The following is a 27,005-nucleotide window of genomic DNA, read 5'->3' as shown; positions in this document are numbered from 1 at the left end:
CTACAATTTACCTTTTTATCTCTTTGACACAGACTTTATGGGCCTGCTCTGGCATACTGGATGTTCGTATTTTTTTCTCTAGCATGACAATGTCATCGTTGTCTTCATCCTCATCCTCATCTCCTAAAGCAGCTGGGATGTGTGTAATCCTCCTAATAGGGCGTATTGCTATAACCTAAAGTAGAAGAGTAAAACAGTATGTCAAAATATAGTGGAAATGAAGTGTCTAGCTCACGTAAGGTTATAACTGGCACTGCATAAACACTTTTATGGCCAGAGTCTAAATTTTTAGGAACTAAAGTTCAGAATGATAACTAAGAGGCACAGGCACATACAGAAGCAGAATTTAAAAAGTAGATCAACATAAGGTGGACATGATTCTTTGGTATGTGCTTACGCTACTATACGAGAAAAAAATTCAAAAAACTGGCTACTAGAAATAATTAAAATATCTAGGAATTATCTTTGAGTTGCTATTGCAGCCACTATTTTCTTAATATACATTATTTATCATTTGGCAACTGAATGAGTTCCATTTTTCCTCCTACCTTATAAATTTCTAACATCTTTAACCTTTCCACCATTGGCTCTATTCTCTTTGTCTTCAACATGCAGAACAGTCTTCCACCTTCCAAAATGCTTTATCTTGGGGTCGGCCTGGTGGTGCAAGCGGTTAAGTGTGCGCACTCCGCTGCGGCGGCCCGGGGTTCGCCGGTTTGGATCCTGGGCCTGCACCGACGCACTGCTTGGCAGGACATGCTGTGGTGGCGTCCCATATGAAGTGGAGGAAGATGGGCATGGATGTTGGCCCAGGGCCAGTCTTCCTCAGCAAAAAGAGGAGGATTGGCAGATGTTAGCTCAGGGCCGATCTTCCTCACAAAAAAAAAAAAAATGCTTTATCTTACCTACGTCCCTTCCAGTGACTACACACTAGTTACCTCCCTTCTTGTGATGTTCTGCTTTTTCAACCATTGGCTTTAACCACCAATTCCCCTTCCTCACCAATTACTTCAAGACTTTGTGCTTTGTTCTTTGGCTTTTGTTTCCATCGTGATGAAGTTTTCTTTGAAATCCAATAAGCGTCTCATGTGCCAAGTCAATGGCCTCGTTTCTGTTCTCTTTCTCCACAATCTACCATATTTTAAAACTATCTAAGTGTTCTTTTGAAATTCTCAATCATTAATATCATGAGTCAATTCCAGCCATTATTGGAGCAAAATGATATACTGGTATTCAATTTAAAAGCCTCAGAATTTATTATTTTAACCTATGAAATTACCTATTTAATACATTCAAATGTAAAAAGTAAAAACATAATGCAGTAAATAAAAATGTAATTCTATAAAAACAGAAATGTTAAATATATACTTTTATTCTTACATAAGTCATTAGCAGATAAACTTAATTAAATATTTTGAAGTATGAAAAACTGAAACTGAAATTTTCTTTTTTAAGTGAGATTTAAAGGACACATCAATGATTTCACTGTGGAGACACAAGTACTACTTTATGCAATTTTCTCCAGCTGCTAAAAGAGTGCTTTTCAACTCCTAGGGAAACAGGAAGGTACAGTTTTAGGCTAACTCCAAATATTATCCACCTATTAGTATATTTCCAAAGAGCTCTCTCTTGTTTGAGAATTCTCTGGAGCAACTATAAACAACTTTCCTTTTAAGCAGTGGTAATAGTTATTGATAGGGAGGTGTAGTTTTCTGTATCTCCCAACGTACAGGATGAACTGGTTTGTCTTTCAGCACCAGATGAGTAACTGAGTTAACAATCTGATCTCAAGCCAGAAAGAATTCAGAATTCAGGCTACTCCTATCTCTCTCATCAATCTCCTCAGCCTACTTTATTGCTCCTTCCTTAGTCCCACCAGGGAGAAAGCCTTCACTTCTGCTCTTCTTTCTCTACAATGTATCCTCTTTGATGAAGGGACATTGCTGAGCTGAGGACCACCAAATCTCTAACATTATTCTCAACCTTTCACTTCATCTCCCACAGCCTCTGGACCTCCAAGAGCCTTCAGAGAACTGTCACTTTCACCACTGCCCACATCAAATATAACTTCCTCTGCCCACACGGAACAACGGTAAAATCCACAGCTCAAGGTAGACCTGAGACAGACCCCTCACCCACATGGATGTAATGCATGATAATAAAGGCATCATGAATCAACGGGGAAGGGAGGGATTACTGAATAATGATGTCAAGTCAAATAAAAAGCTATCTGGGGAAAATACAACTGCTATCTTCACCTCATTAACAGGGCAACACAAATTACATATGGGTTAAAGAGTTATATACTTTTCAAAAATCAACTAAAGGAAAACTAAAAGGAAAGTGGATATTTATCAAATCACTGAAGGATAGAGGACTCTCAGCTTAGAAAACAGGAAAACACTGACAGTTTGACTACATGAAAACAGAAACTTCTATAAGTTACAAACAAAAAACAGCCAAATTACAGCAATACATACTGAGACAGTCCTTTTAGGAAACAATATTGTAGTATGTTCTTAATACTACATGCAGTAAAAACAAGTTACACTCAAAAACACATTGCAGTTATTTGCTAATTTTAAAACATTGAAAACAACTCACAATGTTCGGCAAAAACAGAAATGGCTTAATAAATTACCCCTTTCGATGATTACCAAAACAAAAACAAAAAGTGAAAAAATGTTTATATGGATTAATTAAAAAAAAAGAAAAGAAAAAAGATCCAGGCATGAAAAAGGACTAGAGGGAAAAAAACTGGAATTCAAATTTTACCAGTAACTTGAGTGGTAACAAACAATGAAATTTTTTGTTCTTTTATCCTTTCTTTAATCTCCCAATTTTTATTTTCTTCAAAAAAGTTGAATCTCACATCACATAAAAACAATTCAGAGGGCCGGCCCAGTGGCTTAGCAGTTAAGTGCACGCACTCCCCTACTGGCGGCCCGGGGTTTGGATCCCGGGCGCGCACCAACACACTGCTTCTCCGGCCACGCTGCGGCGGCGTCCCACATACAGCAACTAGAAGGATGTGCAACTATGACATACAACTATCTACTGGGGCTTTGGGGAAAAAAAAGGAGGAGGACTGGTGATAGACGTTAGCTCAGAGCCAGTCTTCCTCAGCAAAAAAAAAAGAGGAGGATTAGCACAGATGTTAGCTCAGGGCTGATCTTCCTCACAAAAAAAAAAAAACAACAATTGAGAACCTGAAGAAATGGATTCAAATAAATATTTACCCGTTTATCATCATCTTGCTTGTGTTTTCTGGTTTTCTGAAGCAATTTCAGGCCTTCAATTTGTCTGACAAGCAGTGGTATGGTCATCTTGAACCGCTCCTCCAGACTCACAGCATCTAAAATCTAAGGAAACGTGAGCGAGTAAGTAGAGTCTCTCCCAGAAACACATACTCCAAAACCAGGCAGTCAGAGTCACGAAATAAATTGTTACGTATAGAGAACCCTCATCAGTATTCACAGCTACACTATGGCTAACACAACCAAACTAAGTATACTAAATGAGCAAGGTCCTTTGATACCAATACTGGAATCCTAAAAAAGACAAGAAAAAAGTAATTTGAGTTCTCATTTAAAAATGAAGCCATGTGTATTGTTCTAAGAGCAAGAACAAAACACATGTTTTACATCAACTCATTCTGGGAATTACTCTTGTAAAGCCTACAATGTGTATACATATTAGGTTTAAACAGATTCTAGGTTCAAAATATTAAACTTTTACATGAATAAGTGAATAGGAGCGCTTTTAACTAACCTCCACTAAAGATTTCTCTGAGGAACTAATGCTCTCTATTCCCTCAGTAAAACATACTTGCTAATGCCCACAGCAGGTTACTGGCTAGTACTCCTGCACTCTTCTGTTCCTACCAGCTGAATTGAATTCTTGTGTTTATATCCAATCTGTTTGTATTAGTTGCACTTGCTATTATAATTACTGGATTTAAGTATTAAAGAAACTGATAAAATAAGGGGGGTTGTTTCAATGAAAACTAACTTAAATGTTCTCAGAAGATTCAATAAAGTAGACCATATAAAAATATTATAAAAATAAGTATGCCATGAAACTTTTATAGTTTGGGGAAAAACATACAAATCTAAGATTCTGCACTTGGATTATTTTTTCAAGTGTCTTTGAAACTCACTTCACTTTAAAGAAATAGAAACTGAAAATCATACATAATGCATCACAGGTGTGGTTTATGTAAGAAAAATCGTGAAGAATTCTAATGAAGCAGGCCCATACACAAGGGAAAGGTCATAGCTCCACACGCTTAAAAAATAGTGAGATGAAGTATATTTATATATTTAAGTTAAATTAAATATTTACCATTTTTATTACTCTCTGCTTTAATTTTTTCCATGAACTGACAAACTACTAGTACTGATAATGCAAATAAAAGAGCTGCTTGACTATACACACATGTACAGTGATCATATTTTAAAAGTCAATTTAAGTGTAAAAGCATTCTAACTAGTTCTGTGAGTCTCCAGTACCTCCTACCTGAAGGTCAAAATTTACTCACTATCTGGACCCAAATGAAAAGTGACAAAGCGACGCGGCATTCAAGAAGGGAACACCATACCTGGAGCTTCTCTTTGTTGCTTGTTCGGATGATTGATGTCAGAATGTCTGGTAGAGCTTCCCTTGGAAGACTATCTAAAAGACGTCTCAACTTAGCAACTGCGGGGACAGACATATCCAACATTTCAACCAACTACAAGGAAAAAAAAGTCTTTTTAATGAAATCTGGCATTATTCATGAATTAAAAGAATTACATTGCCTTCTGGGTTTAATATTTGGGCCTCAGAGTCTTTGTTTTTGAAAGATAACTGATTATTATACTCCAGGCATTTTACAGGTCTCAGGGGAAAAGAGAAGTGCTTTCAAAATGTCCATCAGAACGAAAAACAAAAATGGCTCAAAAGTGGATAATACTAACGTTTATAACACTAATGTTTACAAGGCTTTGTAAAATGTGATTTCATATATTTTTTCATGTTATTTTGGGATAAAACCCACTAAAATATATCCTTCCCCTAAATGCACCAACTGTTAACATTTTGCCACATTTGCTTTCTTTCTGTCTCTACACACACACACACATACACACATACATATACACTATTATTTATGAACATTTTAGAGTAAACTGCAGACATCATGACCCTTGTTCTTAAGAACAAGGGACTTCTCTTACACAACTAGCGTAATTAGCAAATTCTGGAAATATAACATAATTGATGCTATTATGTTAACCAATCAGTAGTCGAAATACTGTTTTTCAGCAGAACATTTGGATTATCTAGAATCTGAGCACTGAGTGTGAATGATTTTTATAAAAACTTCCAGGGTATATCCAGGATTTAAGACAGATTAAGCTCAAGGCAAGCTTTCAGGAACCTTCAAGACATCGGGGCTGCTGACAAAGATTCCCCTTTTCTTTTGGGCACATGGTAAAACTGCCCTTTCTCACCTCCTCTGAATACAGAATTGGCCATGATCTTCCCTTGATCCATGAAACATGAGGGGATGTGACATTTCCTTCTGGGCAGAAGCATTAGAAGACATTGAGAGATCTGCCACATTTCTTTTTCCCCGCCTCAGCAACACGGAAGCATATTTTGAGGTAAATCTAATCCTCCTGGGTCCCTAAGGGACTCTAATAGGTAGATCACCATACCTACTAGGTTTAGGCATAAAGCATGAGGCAAGAATACACATTTATTATGTGACCGAGATTTGGAAGTACTTAACACGGCAAAACTTAGCCCATATCGACTAATTCACAAATGATGAAGCAAATCCTCACTTAATCACTCTAATAAGATTTCATATGCCAGTAATAATCAAACCTCTTTAAAAGCACTGTAATAGGAACCTATCCATCACCTGCCTAGAATCAAGGGGATTAAAGCATAATTATGATGAAAATCTGAAGAGTCTTTCTCCTAGGAATTCATCCTAAGAAAATAAAACAGTTAAAACTCATTCTCCAAGCACTTATTTAGTGCAAACTATTTGTTAGCCACAATATACTGCTTGGTACAGGATGACTAAAACAGGGATGAATTCAAGTTTGGTAGGGGAAACCGACCTATGACATAAATTTCAATATAAGGTGATAACCACTATATTAAAAGGGATGTATAAGGGATACTGGAGGCACAGGCAAAGAGCCACTAACAGCCTACGAAAGAGTTGAGAAAGCATAAATCAAATTTGAAAATTCAGAGAAAAAAACAGCACTCCCAGCAGAAAGAACAGAAGGCAAAATCACAGCAACCTGAAATAACAAGATGTGAAGCTCTTTGCCATACAGCGTGGCTACAACTATGGGTAAAATGGGAGTAACTAGAGTTGTGAAGAAGCTTAATGTTATACTAAGAAATCTGAACTTTATCCTACAGCCCTTAAAGTCTTTTACTCAGGGGAGAGGCAAGCCCAAAACTTACTGAGAAACACTTGGTGAACAGGATGGCTCAGAGAGAAGGGAAACTAGAAGGAGATCAGTTAGGAAGCTACTGAAGAAGTCTATTGATGAGGGCTCTCAAAGTAAACGTAGAAGGGGAAGAAAGCAAAGTATTAACTGGACACAATCTTAACATCTAAAAAGAGGAAGGATAAAATTTATATCCCAACTCAATGAAACTTATAAAAGTAGTTAATATGAAAATTAGACATGGATACGAAAACAAAACATAAGACTGAATACGGACTAAGACGAGAAGACAAGCAAAAATCAAATTAGATGCATGATGGTAGTAAAATTAGGATGATGTTTCTCTCTAAAGATTCCTTTAATGTCATTACAAAATCTTTACATGTTTAAAATTTTTCTGTGGATTCTAAGTGGGAAGAAGTAAAGAGTGGAGTGAAAGAAGCTAGGAAGCTGTGTCCAACAGAAGAATAAAGAACCAGGGAGCATTACCCAGGAAAAGAAAGAGAAATTCTATTTCCCCCCTACCTGCTTTATCCCAAAATAGCATAATCACTTACTCCAGTTCTCAAACTGAAGTTTCTTAAGTTCCTCTTTTCAGCCCCCACAGAACTTATAGCTCCAAATTTTCTATTTTTCTGGTGTTGTTCACTAATCTAGAAGTGTCTCACTAGAAGCTAGCATCAGGTAGAAATACCATAGATTGTGAACACTTTCCCTATATACTTCTCAATGATCAATGGTGTTTAAAATCAAGACCTTTCCACACTGCCTGATCCTCATAGATCCAGTTATAGTCACTGGATTGTATCAATAGAAAGTAGAAGACTACGTTTTATAATATATTTCAATAAGGTTTGAAACAAAATCAGGTAAGGAGAGGAGCTTTCTGTTCAATCTAGAGTTAACAAAAAACTCAAACCTAGAATTAAGGAGTCAAATATTTAACGCATGACCAACGTGTGCTTCCCTGCCAGTATTCTAGCTAACTGAGGTTTCAACCACATTTGAAATCAGTCTACCGAAGCCTTGACCTTCCATAGTTACTGCCAGTCATGGTGTGACCCTGACTTCTGAACCAACATAGCTTATGTTGGTACCCAGATATTCTAGTGACAAATAGCTTTTCTGCAGTATTTTAATTTTAAACATTATTTAGGTTTAAGAACTACCTGGTTTGGATACACCAAAAGTTATAATGAAAGCTGTTGAAATACTCTCTGGAAAAATTTTAGAAAGGGTTGGCTAACATGTCTTAGAATAATTTAGGTACAATCTGAGACAAAAGCACACTGAAATTAATATATTAGAAAACAAATTACTAAATCATTTAAACATATGCTGCCCTAAAATTTTGCCACTCATCAAATCCATCATATCTTGCAGGAGCAAAAGAACCAAAGAAAATGGGGTTTTAAGGAAAAAAGAAAAGCAACTCACTTGTACTGCGTATTTGTAAAACTGTTCTGATAGTTCTCCCAGCTCCTCCCTAGTGTTACAGGTGCTGGGAAATTCCTCAAGCCGATCCAACTGTTCCACTTCAGCAACAGGATATGGCTTCTCTTTTAAGAGCTGTACAATCTGGAAACGGCACAGGCCTGTAATCAGCAAAGTATAGTGGGGCTTGGGCCAGTTACTGCCCACCACCTGAACTGCCAGTGCAGCTGTCCCAATCCTGAAACACACAAAACACCAGCGTTACAAATGTTCAAAATGGTAGCACAGAAACTTGCCTCAAAAAGTGTTGCCTTTTCTGAGACATTCATTTAAAAACAAAGAACGTCTAAAGTGTAAATGAATTATTTCTCTATTTAATTTAGCACGCGGTACATGGTCTGTTAAGTCCATCAACTGTGGGGTAAAGCAGGCCATCTCATTCTAATTAGCACCTCCTTTAAGAAGTAGGTAGAAATTCCTAAACATTTGAGTTATCTAAGCATAAAAACGTAAGAGTAAAAGTAGTTGACAATTACAAAGCTCAAATGACTCTTGCGAACTAGGAATGAGGCAATCTTACACCAGAATAAATATTGGCATTTTAAACAGATTTAAATATAAACAGCATGATGTAACCCAATCTAAGAAATCTCTGTTCCAGGACCAGTTCTGCTACTAACATCAAGAGGGGATTTTTACACAATCTATAAAACTTCTACATATCCACCTTATCACAAACTGCCACCCAATCTGGGAATTAGCAAACAAAGATACCCTTGCATATTGAATTTCTAAGTGTGGGGCTAAATGCTAGAGGCCACACACTGTCATGGACTGAGCAGAGATAAAGACCTGCATCTCCAGAAGGTTAAACCTTATTCTGTTCTAATGGGTAATCACCTCACCTGATACGAGCTGGGAAAGTTCTACTTTAAGTCTCAGCTCCTTATCAGAACGTGCAATTCTGACCACGACACATATAAACTTAATTCACAGAAAGGAAATCTGTTCCAAACTATGCCAAAGTTACACCAAATAGAAAGATTCACATTCAGAGGACACTTCCAGATCCCAAAGTAAAATATGTTCTCCCCTCAGCCAGAGGAAAGGCTGTAAAATTTCAGAAAAGAAACTAGAATTACAGTGACTACGGCTCTCAACCCCCTGGGAAATGGGTAATACTAGAATACTGCACTTGCCCATCTCAAACACACTGGGTCACATACAAATACACTAGATGAATATTTTAGCAAATATGCTTACTTCTATATGCAGTTAGTTCTTGATTACTTCCTTATAAATGACTCATTCGGTAGATTATGTGTAACCTTTGGCTTCCCTCTGCCACTTAGTTTATTTTGAGCTATGTCCATCTTTTCTCACTACCTTTCTAGTCATATCATGTGTACAGGGGATAAAAATTGATTTAAACCATAACTTAAACCAAAAAATTAGGAAGATAAATTGGGTGGGGAGAAAAAACATTAGATACTTTAAAAACTTGAAATGATTTGGCAATTATCTATTATTTTGAGTTATTCGGGTTGTTGCTGTTTTTCTTCACTCATCAACTGTAGTAGGCTGTATCTCCCATTTCCTGAAAACCAACTCACGTGGCCTGAGCAAGTCAGCAATACCTAAGTTGATCACAGACGAACTAAGACTATAAGGCACTGCCAATGATGTCCATTAATGCTCACACAATGCGGAAAGAGTTCACAGTTCTGTCCACAAGAAACATCAACAGACAAGAATCCGGATCCCTGGACTAAGTGGTTTACAAACCAGAAACCAAGGAGAAACCAGAGACAGAGATGAGACAAATCCCAACCTCCAGATAAGGAGATAAATTTAATGATTTGGGCCACATCACTGATCAAAGATGAGACTAAAAATGAGTTTTCTTACAAAGCAAATAAAATACTTTTGCTAACTGTCAAAGGAAGATGTTTCAAACTGCAAACAGTTTAAGTTGGATTGACACTACGTCTCTCCTCCTGATGAGACAAAATATATAAAGGTTTTAAATATGCTAATTAGTTCTTTAAATCAATTATAGTTGATTAGAAAGTATGCTTTATAAAGAAAAACATGATCCGTGACACGATGGAAGACGAGAAACAGAATACCTGGTAAAAGTCATTTTGGGTGAAAAGCTCTGTGAAAAAGGACCATGTTTAATGTTATTTTAGACAATTTCTACTATATTTTGGGCTCTAGGTTTTATATATAAAAGTACTAAGTAAACAATATATTCAATAAATCTAACACTTTCCTTCTAACTTTCATATATAACAGCCTTTAGATCAAGTTAGTCATCTTTCTAAAGATTCTACTTCTATTAATGTGTGTTTTATTAGGTATGACCAAAAAGAAACATTTTGATTTTGCAACAGATCCAAATTTATACAACCAAATGAGTGGTGTTCTTTCCCTTTAGGTAGTAGCTCTGAAAATCTACACTGTAATTACTGTGATATTTTACACCGCAAAGAATTTTTTGTACTTTATTTTTTATTTTTTTGTGAGGAAGATTAGCTCTGAGCTAACAAGCGTTGACAATCCTCCACTTTTTGCTGAGGAAGACTGGCCCTGGGCTAACATCTGTGCCCATCTCCCTCTACTTTATATGGGATGCTGCCACAGCATGACTCGACAAGCAGTGCGCACAAACTTAACTGCTATGCCACGGGGCCAGCCCCACGCTTCAAACAATTTTTGAAAGTCCTATCTGGGATCTACTTTCAGAGTTGTAAATATTATTTGAATGCAAACAAAATCTGACTACAATCGGTATGATTTGTGTAATGTGGAAACTGACTTAGTAAGTATTTGAGAACCATCAACGGCAGTGGTGGGAAAATCTAAAAGCAGCACTACTGCAAAAAGCAGTTTTCCAAGATGAGCACATTAGGTAAATATGTAATCTCTGGTCTATATGCTAAGCAAATGTTATGTTATGTTATTTATTTATTTTTAATTTAAAGCTCTCCATTTTTCTCGGAATCCCCAATCTTCCAAGTCCTTTTTGTAATGATGCTAGTTCAGTTCTGCCCATATTGAAAGAATATGGGGTCTCCCATTCCTCCCCCCATCTCCATTTGTGAAATCTTCATTTAAAACAACCAGTTTGGGGAATAATATCATTAACATACAGGGTTATTGCTTTGCAGTTTACAAAAGGCTTTCATAAGTATCATTTCATCATACACTGCCTTTCACCCCTGTGAGGAAGGCAGCACTATCTCCTTATTATAAATGAGTAACTGAGATTCCAAAAGGGTAAACAGGTTAGTATCCATGGTTACAAGGATATGAAATAGCAATGGAGGACCTGAACCAGGTTCTATGACAAAATTCACTCTTTTCTCACCACAATGGAAAATATGAATTTGTACCTATAAAAAGTAGAAAAATAAACAGTTATTACCATAGCTTCCAGAGAGCTGAGATACTGGAAAGCTTATTATTTAATATCTAATGCTTACATCTTAATGACACTTAATGAGGAGACCCATTTCTACCAAAGCTCTGGAAACAAAAGTTATACATTTCTGGGAAAGAACCACTGAAATATCTTTTGTCTTGGTGTCACCCTACTTATTTTCTTGACTATTTGACGATTTTTGGCTAAAGTAATCATTGTGATTAATAATGATTTAGAAACAAGGAGAGAGTCTATGAGGATAGCCTCAAGTTCTACAACAGGTGAGGCTTTGTTGCTAGAGGACTGATTTTCACTCCCTTCTTAAAACTTCATTTCTGAATTTAAGAAATGCCACTTGTAGATAGATCTCCCTTAAACAGAGTAAATGCAGACTGAGGAAAATCTAAGTAGAGCTATCCATTACATACTTGCTAATTTAAAGATTAAATTTTAAATTCTTAGTATTATCAGGTAATATTTTTGAAGGCCTAAGAATGCAAATAGATACAAACAGGAGTAATGCATGGACAAAGAGTTGATCCAAAGTAGGAAACTGTGCATCTGCTATATATAAAGCATTCATTTCTTGTTAGACAAATGCCAATGAAACTAATCTGGGGTCTCAGACACGAAAAAAATGCCAAGAGGAGGCACTGAGAAATCAGCTCTATGAGGAAATGAAGCTACGTACCCTGAAGCATGGAAGGTTGGAAGAAGACTGGATGACCATCTTGAAATGCATGAAAACATGGTGTACAGGAAGTACTAAATTATTACCTATTTTCACTAAGAAAACAATGGGTCACCCAGGAGCCACTAGAAATATGGTGCAGTTAAACAGGGTGTCCTGAGGTGGCATGGGAGCCAAGTTTCACACTGCAGGGACAATCCAAAGCTCTTCCTATAAAAAGGCTCCTGGGTCACGCACACTAACATGCAGAAAGGGACTGTGCTGTGCAAAACGGTAAAGGAAGCGGGTCAGGTAAGTCAACATCCGGCCCTGCTACTTTGTGTGGCAAGGACACACAAAGGGGCACAAATTATTTCTGCTGCCCCTTGAAGGCTGAGGCATCATCACCTGGATAGTCTAAAGGGGACAGACAGGAGCAGAGCCCCTCGTTTTCCCTCTGGGGTACAACTACCATCTGGAAATGCAGGTAACCAGGGAAGGACAGATTTATGGATCAAAACAGAATAACGTTATGGATAACTCAATATTTGTACTATTGAAGCTTTTTTAAAATTTTTTAAGGCAAAGAGTGTTTTAAGGTCATATTAGAGAAAACAGATACTGGAACCTAATACTAAGGAATGCACTGCAAGCTTTCCACATAGACTTTTCAAGTAGCAAACAGTATTTCCAGGATAACTAGATGGTCTGGAGGGCCCTTACAATGCTGGAATTCTATAAAGAATTTTCAGTGTGTGTTTTCTACCTTAAATGATTAAATGTTAACACTGCTATGCTATTCAAGGATCAGATTACGCATCATCTGAATATTAGTGATTACTTCCAAGTAGGAGAATTAATTTCTTGTTGGTTTGGAGGGAGTCATATAAAAGAAATTAAAAACCCTCCAAAATCTGGCCAGAAGAATACCAACAAATAGTCATTGAAACCTAAAATATGACTAAATCTATTTTTGAAATTCACAGAGTACCCATGGGGAATAACCATACATATGCACAGTAGAAATAAAACAAAATAATCTAACCATGAGCTCTCCAACCTCAACAGGCAACTAAGTGCCTGGGCACAGAAAGCAAAAAATTACGGAAGAAATAAACAGAGGTTTAAAGAGTGGAGTCATATGTAGGAAAACCAGAATCCAATATAATTCATCAGAGTTTACTGAAACTTGAAAAGTGTCCAGTCCACTCAAGCAACAACCAAAGCAGATCAGATGGGAGCCCAAATGTTTTCCAAGCTTGAAAAAAGCAAGGCTTTTACCATGTGGACTAATAACGGACTGTTAGGTTTTTTAACTTCAGTTTTTTTTGTTTTAAGAAGGAAGGGAGAGGAACCAGTCTCATTTGAGAATCTGAAGAAAGCCATGGACTCTTAAAACAACGTATATAATCACAAAATTTTGGATAAAAATAAGGCATTCCTAATGTTCCCAAAATCCATTAAGAATTAGGAACCCCTAGTTTTAAAAAAGGATAACTGGTGTCGGCCTGATGGTATAGTGGTTAAGTTCACATGCTCCACTTCAGTGGCCCGGGGTTCACACAGTCAATCCCGAGCGCCGACCTATGCACCGCTTGCGAAACCATGCTGTGGCCGCGAGCCACATATTAAGTAGAGGAAGATGGGCACAGATGTTAGCCCAGGGCCAGTCTTCCTCAGCAAAAAATGGAGGATTGACAACAGATGTTAGCTCAGGGCTAACCTTCCTCACCAAAACAAAACAAACAAAAAAACGGATAACTGTATGTGAACGAAGGGCTCTAAACTGAAAGATCTCAAGAGTTAAGCACAGGAGGCGGGGGCTTAGGAGGTGAGCGTGGAGATAATAAAAGCATTTGCTGAGAGCATACTATATACCAGAATTGACCAACAGAAATATAATGTGAGCCACATACCCAAATCTAGTAGCTCCATTATAAAATAAAAAGAAATAGGTGAAACGCTATTTTATTTAACCCCAAATATTTACCATTCCAACATTTAATCTACGTAAAATTTATTAATCAACACAACATTTTTCATGCTAAACTTTCAAAACCTAACTCGTATTGTACTCTTACAGCACACCTAAGGTGACCAATCACCCTGGTTTGTCTGGGATGAGGGGTTTCCTGGGACACAGGACTTTCACTGCTCAAACCAGGACAGTCCCTGGCAAACCGGGACAAAATGGTCACTCTAGTATCTCCATGTGGACCAGCCACGTTTCCAGTGCTCTCTGGCACACATGGTCGTGGCTGGAGGACTGGACAGCACAACTATGGACCAAGCACAGCGCAAAGCCGATTACACACATTGTTTCATTTCATCTTCATAACACACGGAAGAGACGGACGCTGATAGTGTACAAATTAGAAATGAAGAAAGAAACAGGCACAGGTGAAGTCTGTCACCCAAAGTCACACACAGACGGCCATGGCGTCGGGCAATCTAGTCTAAGCCTGGCCCTAAGAAAGAGAAAGAGATGGGAGCGGGAGCAGCGATGAGAAGACAGAAAGTTCCAGAGAGGGAGAGATGGGAAAACGCCGGCAAGAAGGTCCTTTAAGAAGGGAAGCAGGAGCCCGGCCTGTGCGCTCCGCTTCGGGGGCCAGGGGTTCAAAGGTTCGGATCCCACAGGCATGGAGCAACGCACTGCTCATCAGCCATGCTGTGGCAGCGTCCCATACACAAAATAGAGGAAGATGGGCACAGACGTCTCCTCAGGGCCACCTTCCTCACACAAGGAGGAGGACTGGCAGGCGACGTCCCCTCACGGACAACCCTCCTCACACGAGGAGGAGGACTGGCGATGGACTCACCTCAGGGACAGTCTTCCTCGCACAAAAAATGACGGGAAACACAAGTACCGAGGGAGCGGGAAGGGGCCGCCGGCAGCGAGGAGAGAGGCGCCCCGAGTTAAGGGAAGGGGGGTGCGGACGGGACGGGGAAAGAGGCGGCGTGTGGGGCAGCAGGGTCTCCGCGGCGAGGACCGGAGAGGCGGGGGGAGGGGGGCGCCGGCCCGGAGTCCGGGGCCGCGCGGGGGCGGGGCGGACTCCACGTCCAGCCGTGAGCGGCGGCCGCCGACCGCCGCGCTCCCACACGCCGGGCTCAGCGCACCCGGCGCTGAGGCGGCGCTGTCCCCCGCTCCCCCGTGAGGAGACCGAGGCAGCGCCGGGAGGCCGCCCGCGGGCCCACCTGTGCAGCGGCGGCAGGTCCTGCGCGTCGCTCGGCGGGTCGGGCGTGTTGGGGATGACGCCCAGGATGGTGCTCCGCAGCGACGTGCCCTTGAGCAGGCGGCTCCGCACCAGCTGCAGGTTGCGGGCCGAGTCCACGCTGGTGCGCATGGTGGAGCCGGGCAGCAGCACGCCCTCATGGGTGAGCAGCAGCGGGAGGCGGCCGGGTATCTGGATGGGGCTGCCCGACGACATGGCGACGGCGGCGCGCCCGGGGCGTCGGAAGGAGCCGGACGCGCCGCTCCCGGCGGCCTCCGCGGCGGCCGCGACCACGCTCCCAGTCGCCAGCGCGCTGCTGCTTCCGGCCCGGCGCTACGGGCCGCCCGGGGGCTCAAACGCCGCCGCCTCGCGCTGCCCCCTCCCGGAGCTGCCCGGGAAGACGGGCGGCGTACATAGGCGCGCGGCGGCGCGCTGAGACCTGTTCTGCAGGCCTGCTCCTGGGCCCTCCCCTCAGGGTCCCTCGCGTCGCGGTCCCCTACTTGGTGTTCAGAAGGATGATCGCGTCTACATTATACCCACCTCAAATGCTTTTAACGTTTCATTCGAATGGATTTTAGAGTCGCAAAACTGTTGGAAAAACTTAGTCGAGTTCTCAGCTTCCCCTGTTGTCATCTTACGTAATCACGTTCAATTGCAGCAACCAGGAAATTAACCTTACTGTTATCTAATCTATAGACCTCACCCAGATTTGCCACTCTTCTCCCTAATGCGCTTTTTTCTGGTCCAGGACCCCACTTTTCATTTCGTTGTGCTGTCTCCTCAATATATTGTTTAGTTATTTTCAAACCTTGGTATTTCAAAGAGTACTGGTCCGTTATTTTGTAGAATGTCCCTCCATTTGGGTTCATGTGATGTTTTCTCAGGTTCAACCTTATACATTCTTGGCAGGAAGACCACAGAATTGATGTGGCCTTCTTAGTGATACATGATGGTGAAATGTCTTAGTAATGTATGATTTTGACCTTGATTACTTGGTGAAGGTGGTATCTGCCGGGTTTCTCCACTGTAAGTTACCACTTTCCACTATATAAGTAATAGGTATCTTGTGGGGAGTTAATTCTACGTTTATTAATTGGAATTCTGTAGGAGGAAGCTGCCTCAGCTACCTCATTTATTTACTTATTCAATAATTTTTTTATGTTAGTATAGACTCATGGGTATTTATTTTTTTTATGGATTGTAACCCAAAAATGTCATGTATTTCGTTGCTTGAATTGTTTCAGATTTGGCCATTGGGAGCTGCTTCACGTTGAGATTTGACTTGGCTTTGGCTGTAGTTGGCAGAGGGAAAATTTTTCCCAAATATGAAGTCGTGAAGTCTAGCCATGCTCTCAGAATCCAGGAGGGAACTGAAAGTCCATTCCAGTCAACAAGCATTCATTGAAGGACTGCTGGGTACAAGGCCCTGGGCTAACTGTGGAGGAGTAGAGAGCATAACATAAGGCAAAGTCCTACCCTCACCATCTCTGGGCCAGGGGGACAGTCCCATAGATGGCTGAGTCTGATACAGGACAGATGGAACTGTATATTCCTGTGTGTGCAGCAGATAAGGGAAAGGAGAAGCTAGATGTACCAGCTGCTGTGGTGGAGGAACAGGAACTGGTAGGCTCCTGCCTAAAGCTCTTTCTCTGATGTGATTGCACCTTCTTTCATTTATTCACTAAACAAATACTTTTTGAATACCTACTAGGTACTGGATATTATTTTAGGTGCTGGGGATGCCTCAGTGAACAAGACAGGCAAGGTTCCTGCTTTCCTGGAGCTGACATGCTAGTGGGCAAAGAAAACAATAAACAAGGAAAATAATTTTGGATAGTGATCAGTCCTTTAGATGATGGCCTCGCTGAAGAGATGGCGATTGGACTGAGCCCTGCACTATGAGGAGGCAGCAATGCAAAGATCAGGGGGTGGGGCAGAGGAGACACAATTCCAGGCAGAAGAAGCAACAATAGTGAAGACTTTCTGGCTGCAATAAACTGAGGAGGTTTGAGGAACCTGTTCCTGGAATTTGCTGACCTTGGACCTAGTGGTACTGATGAGAAAGAGAAGAGGGCAGGGTCAGGTTAGAGAGAGTAGGAGGCCCTGGTAAGGAGTTGGGGTCTTACTCTCAGCCTGATGCGAGCCATTGGCGATTTCAAGTGGTGAAATAACTTTTCTGGCTTATGTTTTCAGAAGATCCTTTTGGCTGCTGGTGGAGAATGGAAGGTAAGGGTTTAAGGGCAGAAGCAGGAAAGCCAGTTAGGAGGTGGTACGGTTGCCCAGGTGAGAGGTGATGATGATTTGGACGAGAAGCAGTAGAGTCAAGCTATGTTTGATTGTAGCTTCAACAGAATATGCTGATGGATTAGCCCTGATGAGCGAAGGGAAAACGGTTGTCAAGGATATCTCCTAGGTTGGGTCCCGAGCCTCTGGGGCCTAGAGAGAAGTTTAGCTGATAGCTGAACATCCTGGATACAATCAGCAGGCTCTGGATCATTTCTCTGGATGTGTACCGTGTATGCTACCCTGTGATAGACTCTGGGGGTGATAGGAGAGAAAATATGCAAGGCGCAGGTCCACAGGAGCTTACATTCTCTTCAAGACCTCTCCAAGGGCAAGGGAGGATGGACCCCATTTTTCGAAGCTCCTAGTGTTTTAACAAGGAACTTCAAAAACAATCTTATAAACTTTTCAGTATATTTTTTAAACACTTATGTTTAATGCTTTTAACATATACACAATTACCCAACAAGAACAACAACAAACAATATAAGTGTTCTACTCACATAATAGTTGCTGGATTTGTTTTTTGAACATACAAGTTCTTAGTACACTATATAAGGTGTGGTATGAGAATGGGTCCACGTTTAAGTCACTTGCTTGATGAACACCTTCTTTCCATATCTATGGTGGCATGTGTCAGCACACTTGGAAATGTGATGTCTTTAGTGACCCTGTGGCTCTCCCGGCTCTTTCTTTGACAGGCTCTGCATCTACTACCCTCCTTTATCCATCAAACATTTATTAAGCATTTCCTATGTGCTGGGCACTATTCTAGATTCACAGATATGTCAGTGAACAGGACAGACAAGGTCCCTGGTTTCAAAGAGCTTACATTATAGTGAGGTAGGCAGAAAATAAATAAGCCAACAAAGGACTAAATGGCAATTTCAGAAAGCAATATGTAAAGAGAATATAATAGGAAAATATGGAGAAGGTGTTAGGGAGAGGAGTACAACATTAGGTAGGGGAGCCTGGGAAGGTTACTCCAAAGAGGTGGTGTTGGACATGAGACCTGAATGACAAGAATGGACAGGATCTGCAAGGAGCTGGAAGGAGAATGTTCTTGGCAGAGATTAGGACTAGTGCAAAGATCAAGGTGGGGAAGAGCTTGCCAGTTTCTGGAACAGAGGAGAAGATCAGGCATTGGGATGTTATTTTAGGTGCTGGGGGTGCATCAGTGAACAAGACAGACAAGGTTCCTGCTTTCATGGAGCTGACATTCTAATGGGCAAAACAAACAAGAGAAAGAGGTAATGAGATGCAGCAGTCAACAAGATGGCCAGTGATGGCCTCGAGAAGCTGTTGGAACTAGCAGAAGGAGATAAACCTAAGAGCAAGGAAAGTTAACTAGCACAGGAACGAATGGAGTAGAAGGGAGAGTACAGGAGGAGGAAGGTCGAATCCTCTAAACGTCTTTGGTTCCTGGCTTGCAGGGGCCTCTGCCCCCCTGCCCTGGGCACCTTCCTTACCCTCTGGTGCACCTTCTGGCCTTCGACCCTAGACCCTGCTGGGTAAGTGGTAGGAACAATGAGGAAATAAATCAGCTCCTCCAGAAAGCCCTTGCCACAGGTTACCTTGCTGCAGCGGCCCCCTCCTGTTCACAGGCTGTTTCTCCATATGCAAGTGGCTCATGTCTAAACCAGATTTATAATCATGATGTTTGCCCCTGGTTTGGGAAAACGAGAGCGGGAAGCATGTTTCCTCTGTTTTATTCCTAGCCATGCCCTGTCCTCCCCTGACCGCACTGATAGTCCTGCTACTGATTTGAGTGAATAAACTTCAGCTCCAACTTCTTCCTGAGGGGAAGGTGGGAGGCCAGGGAACTTTTCAAGGACTGCCAAAGGAAGTTCTGGAGGGAATTCCCCTGGCCAGTCAAGGAGGTGCAGGTGGGCCTCATAGAATTGGAAGGCGGCCCAGGCTAATGTGTGGCTGAGCTCCAGCTGTGTTGAGATGAGCAATTCATGTTCTGCAAACATATCCATTACACACGATTGCACCTCCTTAATTTTCATTTGGTTTACTTTTCCCTGTCAGTAGCTTCCTGGACAAATTCCATATAGAAAAGAGTCACACCTTTGAAACCCTTGTTGCCTCTCTTTGCAGGTGTGTATAAAGAGACCAGGCTGGCAAATCACACTATAGCTGAAAGGTGAGAGAAAATCTCGTTTCTTTACTTGGCCTCGAAGAATCTAGTCTGCCTCCTGAGCCCCTACCTGCTGGTTAATGAGGAGAGAATAAATGTTGAGGCTTACCCTTTTGAGACCTTGTTTAATCCAGTCATTTAAATAGTTCCTGTAAGTGACACTCAGTCTCAGAGTTGTCGCCTGGCAGAGGAAGAGTCAGGGTCCTGGGCACGGTGTCCTCCGCTCCTCGGCTTCCCAGGTGATGTCATTTGTTCACCTGGTCACTGCCGGCTCTGCTGTCATTGGAGGACCTGGTGTAGGCCTTCAAGGATGCTTTTTGCCTTGCTCATGGCCTGGTGGTGTTGCCAGGGTTGCTGGGCCCCTGCTGGCACCATACTGCCCTCCAAGACCCTCCCCTGCTTCTCACTGATTTGTGGTCCCTAGGCCCCCTCTGGCAAGGCCCTCACCCAGACGTTTAGCTACTTTGTGTCCCCATCCGCGCCACAGGGGAGCCAGGAAAGCTACTCCCCAGGTGCAGCCCGCACTAACCCATAGAGCACTTGGGAGTGAATTGGAAAAAGATGTCCCTGATGGGAGGAGGATTTAGAAAAAAGGACCACTTTTTCCAGATGGGTGCAGCAGTGGTCTGCTGGAGCCTGTCCATTCTGGTTCATGAGAACCAACTGTCCAATTTTCTGGAATGTTGAGAGCCCAGTTGTTAAACGCAAACATTATTAAATTTAAATTATCTAAACTTACAACTAAATACATTATATCAAAGACAAAAGTCAAACTCAAAATTTATCACCTCATTATTTTACTACATCTTGCTATTGCTTGTACTTTGGGAGTTATTTATATCTATTGTACCTGTCTGGTGGAAATACTATCGATGATGTCTTGTGTTATTATTTTGTTGATTGTCTAGGCTTAAGAAATAAATGCAGGAAATGTTAATATTGCAGATTAGATCTACCAAGTGTGTGGTGCCTGTAGTCATTACATTGAGAAGAGTACCAAAAAATGAGGAAATATTCTTCCAGTGTTTGAAAACAATTCAGCAAAGTTACTCAGGTCATTGGCAAATGGGTGAAGATCCAACCGACAAACATCTTTGATGTTTCGTTTTCCTCTTACTCGTTAACATAACGTAAAATGTCGAGCAACATTCATGTTGGAAATCCACTCGTTCACCCATTGCAACCGTAGGTTAGTTATAGATACAAACAGTTATCAGCACACCACGGACACGGCCCCTTGCCAAGGTGCATGACTTGCAATCTAGAACTGGCAGTTTCCATCTCCCTCTCCTGCTTGCCATTCCCTCCCCTGGGAACCTTTATGTAGTGAATAAACAGTACAGCAGTACACCATGGTCCTACCCCCAGGGCCTCCTGCTATTGAATCATGCCAATTTTACTCTAGTGTGTCTGTGTCCTAGACTGGTTTGTGGCAGCCAGAAAACTGGCCTCTTCCCAGAGTCTTAAACAAGAAGTGTGTGACATCCTCTCTTATCTAACACACCTCCTTCTCTCTGTTTTTTCTTTTCCGTCATTCCTGAAAGGTCCACGTCTACCATTTCATGGCAAGTATACCTCATGGCCGGGGGCCATGGCTGGGGGTCTCTCTTATACGCTGTACAGGAGAATTCCAGAAACTGAGTCTACCAGGTTTTGTTGTGATTTGCTGAAAGGAAGATGGATGGGAGGGAGTGGGATAAAGGAATTTAGAGAATCTTCTCCCAAGACAATAGGCTAGTCTGCAAGTCTATTTACTTGAAGCACAATCCAATATTTGAACGTCAAAAGCTGTATCTGAACAGCAGGACCAAAAAACATAATTTGTGGGGCCCAGTGCAAAATGATTAAGAATTTCAAGATGTTGACAGCAGAGCAATCAAACAAGCCTGGGGCCCTTCTGGGTACGGGGCCCTCAGGGCCCCCATACCCCATGTTGCTGGCCCTGATGTTCACTTTCTTTCTCTTTCAAAATATTCCCAATGACCATTACCCCCCACCCCCAAGGCACATGGATGTTCTGGGAGCGAGTCACATACTCCGAAAGGCAAAACGAAAAACATATTAACATTTTTTTAGATGCCTTGGTTATTTAAGTTTCCTAAAGTGTGCCCTCCCCTGAGTCTGTGAAAACCGTGAGTCAGAGAGTGCCAGACTGCAGTTCTTTCACTCCTTTACCCGTCCATTCATGTATTGGTCCCTGCTGTCCTCCCAGCACTGTCCCCGGCCCCGGGGATTCCGCAGTGAGCGAAGCAGACAGGCCCTGTCCTCATGAGGATCTCTGTTTAGTGCAGGAACTGAACTCTAAACCAATAATGGTGCACAGAAATGTACAATTACAAACTGGGGTAAGGGAATAAGCGTGTGTATGAGCAGGCCTTGGAGATGTCAAGGGAGACTGACCTGGCCCCAGGCTGTGGGGCTGGGAGTGGGTGGTTAGAGATGGTTTACCCTAAGTGATCTTGGGCTGAGGCCTGAGCAGATGTTTATAAAGAGGGAGCCAAGTCCATTCCAGGCAGAGGGAAGAGCAGGTGCTGTGACAATGGCCCAACCCTCTGCGTGGCCCTGGCACAATCCCTGCAGGGTGATGTCCGCCCTCCTGGCTGCTCAGAGCTGGATCTAAGCTGCTCCTTCCTGCTGCCTTTTCAGATTCTCTGATTCTGGGAACAAAGAATTGGCAGGACAACTGAAAATGACCAGGAGGAGGATGTACTGGGTTCCCAGCTCTTCTGGTGGCCTCGTGAATCTCGGCGTGGACGTAGGCGATGGCGTGCCTTCAGGACTTAGCTGTGTAAGTAGATCTGCTTTGCATCACAGCACCAGGGAACTGAGGTGACAGGCTCTTCACGATGGCCATAAATTAGGTCAAGCATTTTGTCCCATGTTTATTTAACCTTGATTTTTTTTAACGGTCCTCAGGCTTCCACAATTAGTTGAATCATACTCTTTTGTCAGGACACACCTTCACTGTTCCTATCTCTAGCTACCTATCTTTCTATCCCTTTCTCTCTCTCATCCTTTAACTATTTTTCTATGTGTTTACTTATAATAACATAATCAGCAACTGTAAACCCATCAGCTCACCAGCTTGGGCCTTGACAATCACTTCCAGCCTTGGTCTTCCTCCATCCCATTCCCTAACTCTCTCCACCTGAAGTAACCACTGTCTCAAGTCTTTTCCCATTGATCTCTTGCTATGCTTATAACGTAGTGGTATTTATTCTACATGATGTCCTAGAAATGATATGTTTTTGTTTTAGTTGTTTCCCATTTTATCAAAAGGGTAACCTGTAATGTTTTGGGATTTACAGTTTTAATTATTGATTTCTTTGTAGTAGTTTTACGTCACAGTGTGACTTTCTCACACTCTGTGAGTGACTAAGGATAGCACCCTTTATTTCTTGTCTATGGTGTTTATTGCCAGACAAAACCCCAGGGACGTGGAGTGACCTGCCCTGTGTCACCCAGTGAATAGAGGGCAGGGCCAGGGCTGGGACCCAGTTGTCTGGACTCTTGGCCCAGTGCTCATTCCCTGCTGGGCAACTTTTCTTTTATTTATTTATTTTTTAATGAGGTATAATTGACATATAACATAAAGTTTTGGGTGTATAACAATGATTCGATATTTGAATATATTGCAGAAAGATCACCACAATAAGCCTCATTAACATCCATCACCACACATATTTACCAATTTATTTCTTGTGATGAGAAATTTTAAGATCTACTCTCTTAGCAACTTTCAAATATACAATACAGTGTTATTAACTACAGTCACCAGGCTGCACATTACATCCCCATGACTTACTTATTTTATAACTGGAAGTTTGTACCTTTGACCCCCTTCACCCATTTCATGGACCCCCACCTCTGGCGACCACCCCAGCTCTGTTCTCTTGTCTGTGAGCTCTTTTGTTGTGTTTAGATTCCACATGTAAGTGAGATCATACAGTATTTGCCTTTCTCTGTCTGACTCTGGCAGCCTTTCTTCAGGAAGCTGGGTGTGGGCAGATCCATCTTCCTTAGGTGGCTGGCCCAGCACTCCCTCAGGACACTGTCCCTGAGGTCTGGAACTGATGCGCTGTTGGTTTTTCTTTCCCAAGAAACCTTACACTCTTGAAGACGGCCCCTGCAGCCAGCAGGAGAGGAAGCCTGAGGCACCGGGCAGGGCGGAGGTCCTCCCTTGGGGGAAGTACGACGCTGCCTGGAGAACCATGATTCCCTTCCGTCCCAAACCAAAGTGAGTGCTGAGGGGGCCATGAGGGGCACTACCCACCAGGGCAATGATCCTTGGACCCTCACACCTAGACCCCTCCCTAAGGTTACACAACCATGTCCAGACACATTCATGTCACCCCCCAGTGTGGAAGACCTGCAGAGCAGCCTGAGGCACATCAGGGAGGCACAGTCAGCACTTCATTCATTCATCAAGGGTTCACTGAACACCTGCATGTGCCAGGCACGGTGCTAGAGCATGGGGGAGTAGCAGTGAGCAAGACAGACAAGATCCTTGCCCATCATGGACCTCACATGGGGGAGAGAGACAACAGGCAAGTAAACTCATAAATACACGTTTGATTACAAGCTGTCTGAGGATGGCGCTATGGAGAAGTATGGGGGTGCAGAGGGACTGTGGAACAGTGGCAGCTTGATACGGTCTGAGTGGTATTTTAGCTGAGATTCGGAGGATAAACAGATTTCATTAGGCAAGAGAAAGGGAAGAATGATCTGGGTGGACAGAACAGCATGTGCAAATGCCTGGCCTTGGGATGGAAGGAACACAACATGATGTGTCCAGGAACTGAGTAGGAGGCCAGTGTCGCTGGGGAGTCATGTGCGATAATGTGCGTGGCATGAGATGAGGCTGCAGAGGCAGGCACACGCAGAGTTCATGCACGTCCCCACAGGCTGCATTAAGGATGGTGGTCTTCATTCTAAGAGAAATGGGGAGCCATGAAAGGCTAAATGCCCTGTGATCTATCCACAAACTGCATTTTTTGCCCTGTTTTCAAGTCTGATCTCCTGTCAGTACTAGTTACATTGTTTTACTGAGTTGATCTCATCTCCACGGAGATCAGAGAACGGTGGAAGCTTAGTTCACCTGGGCAACCTCATCCCAGAGAGACGCAATGTCTCTGTTGGGCCTCTGGAATCCTGGCACCAGCTCATAGATTGTCGCCCCCTCCTTGGCGATCACAGTTGGCCCCACGTCCCTAGTGCAGTGTCTCACCCTCCCTTCAGTCCCTTCTCTCTCCAACATCTCTGGCAGAGGCATGGCCAGCCTTGCCCAGAATGCTCAGCCATGTGTGCTGGTGGGCTGTGAGGAGATAGTGGGCCGGAGAGTGGAAAAAAAGGCCATAGCCCAAAACCAAACAACATCCCACGAGTTTCGCATTTTTATCTTCTCATCTTTCTCCCCAAATCTTTCTTTTTTTTTTTTTTAGTGAGGAAGATTCACCCTGAGCTAACACCTGTGCCAATCCTCCTTCATTTTGTACATGGGATGCCTCCACAGCATGGCTGATGAGTGGAGTAGGTCCACGCGCGGGATCTGAACCCGCGAACCCAGGCTGCTGAGGGGGAGCATGTGGAACTTTAACCACTTGGCCATGGGGCCAGCCCCCAAATCACATTTTTTTTGTGAGGAAGATCGACCCTGAGCTAACATCTGCCAATCCTCCTCTTTTTGCTGAGGAAGACCGTCCGTGGGCTAACATCCATGCACATCTTCCTCCACTTTACATGGGACGCCGCCACAGCATGGCTTGCCAAGCGGTGCACCGGTGCGCGCCTGGGATCCGAACCGGTGAACCCCAGGCCGCCGCAGCGGAGCGCATGCACTTAACCACTTACGCCACTGGGCCGGCCCCCCCAAATCATTTTTAAACAGAATTTTCTTCATATTGAAACACATAGGAATAAAGAAATTTTTGAAAAAAAGTAGAAATTACACACAATTCCAACACTCTAATGCAATCATTATTTGTGAATCATTCCCGGAGATATGACCTTATCATTCTTATTTATTTATTTATTTTGGTGAGCAAGATTGGCACTGAGCTAGCATCTGTTGCCAATCTTCTTTTTGCTTGAGGAAGATTGTCCCTGAACTAACACCCGTGCCAATCTTCCTCTATTTTATACGTGGGATGCCACCACAGCGTGGCTTGATGAACAGTGTGTAAGTCCACGCAGAGGACCCGAACCGGTGAACCCTGGGCCACTGAAGTGGATTGCATGAACTTAACCACTACACCACCAAGCTGGCCCCATTATTTATTTACTTTTTATTTCATTTTATCGTTTTTGTGAAAGTTACATAAGCAAAACATAGAAAAATTAAAACAATGAGAATCTCTTTTCCTGTTCCTTTGCCAATTCTAATCCCTTCTTCAAAGTCAACCACTATTAACAATTTGATATAAATTGTTATATAACTTGATATAACAATTTGATATATATATTACATATAATATAGTTTTGTGTATCTTCTCTTATTTCTTCCTCTTTTACATAAGTAAAAATACACTTTTTTCCCTTTCTTAATATTGTTATAGCTCTTTCCATGTTCTACCTATAGATCAAATCTAATTTTAGAGACTTCTGCATTGTTTTCCACCTTATGGATTTACTATACTTTTTCTTTCTTTTTAAAGAATTCTCCTATTGATGAGTGTTTTTGTTGTTTCTGGTTTTTGTTTTGTTTTTGCTTAAAAGAACAAACATTTATTATCTCACACAATTTCCAAGAGTCTGGGACCTGGGAGTGGCTTAGCTAGTTGGTTCTGGTTCAGAGTCACTCATGAGGTTGTAGGCAGGATGTTGGCAGGAGCTGTAGTCATCTGAAGGCTTGACTGGGGTTGGAGAATATGCTTCAAGAAGGCTCACTCACATGGCCATTGTCTGCAGGCCTCAATTCCTTCCTACACAAGCCCCTCCAAAGGGCTGCTCGTGACACAACAGCTAACTACTCTGAGAGAGAAAGCAAGGGGGAATCTGCATGTCTTTTTATGATGTAGTCTCAGAAGTGACATACCATTACTTCTACTTTATTTTATTTGTTAGACTACACTCAGAGAGTCATTAAGCCTAGCTGACTCAAAGAGAGAGGAATTAGGCTCCACCTCTTGAAGGGAGGAATATTAAAGAATTTGTGGGCACATTTTAAAACCACTGCACCCTCTAGTATATGGAGTGCTACAATAGACTCCCAGTAGATCTCTCTGACCCTAAGATTTTCTTTCTTTAATTCCAACTGGCAGAGATAAACCAAATGATCTTTTAAGAATTATCTTTTCTCATATTACTTCACAGATCAAGAATTTACAGAAGTTTCCTTTGGCTCCCAATCAGGTTCAGGCTGGTGTCTCATTTTAATGTT

At 42.3% G+C, this 27,005-nt stretch overlaps 1 protein-coding gene and 1 long non-coding RNA gene across 4 annotated transcripts in view; one reads left to right on the top strand and one right to left on the bottom strand.

Moving 5' to 3' along the window:
- Positions 1-15,437, bottom strand: part of LONP2 (lon peptidase 2, peroxisomal) — a 107,625-nt gene extending 92,188 nt beyond the window's left edge. For 2 of the 3 annotated variants that reach the window (XM_058527759.1, XM_058527758.1), the window contains exons 1-5: positions 15,185-15,437; positions 7,896-8,130; positions 4,601-4,732; positions 3,240-3,362; positions 12-175 (exon numbers count right to left, since the gene is read on the bottom strand). In XM_058527759.1, the coding sequence (XP_058383742.1) occupies positions 12-175; positions 3,240-3,362; positions 4,601-4,732; positions 7,896-8,130; positions 15,185-15,417 (887 nt within the window). In that variant the 5' untranslated portion in view covers positions 15,418-15,437. The remainder of the gene's footprint in view (positions 1-11; positions 176-3,239; positions 3,363-4,600; positions 4,733-7,895; positions 8,131-15,184) is intronic. The other variant, XM_058527756.1, reaches the window with a different exon arrangement.
- Positions 15,438-22,139: 6,702 nt separating this feature from the next.
- Positions 22,140-25,976, top strand: LOC131395974 (uncharacterized). Its single transcript, XR_009216413.1, has 3 exons — positions 22,140-22,415; positions 23,728-23,864; positions 25,069-25,976. It is a non-coding gene; the product is annotated as an uncharacterized LOC131395974 (long non-coding RNA).
- The last annotated feature ends 1,029 nt before the right edge of the window (positions 25,977-27,005 follow it).

Source organism: Diceros bicornis, chromosome 32 (genome assembly GCF_020826845.1).
Source record: "Diceros bicornis minor isolate mBicDic1 chromosome 32, mDicBic1.mat.cur, whole genome shotgun sequence".
Lineage (NCBI taxonomy): Eukaryota > Metazoa > Chordata > Mammalia > Perissodactyla > Rhinocerotidae > Diceros > Diceros bicornis.
Note: the sequence above shows the minus strand (reverse complement) of the source record. Positions and strands in the feature narration are given on the sequence as shown.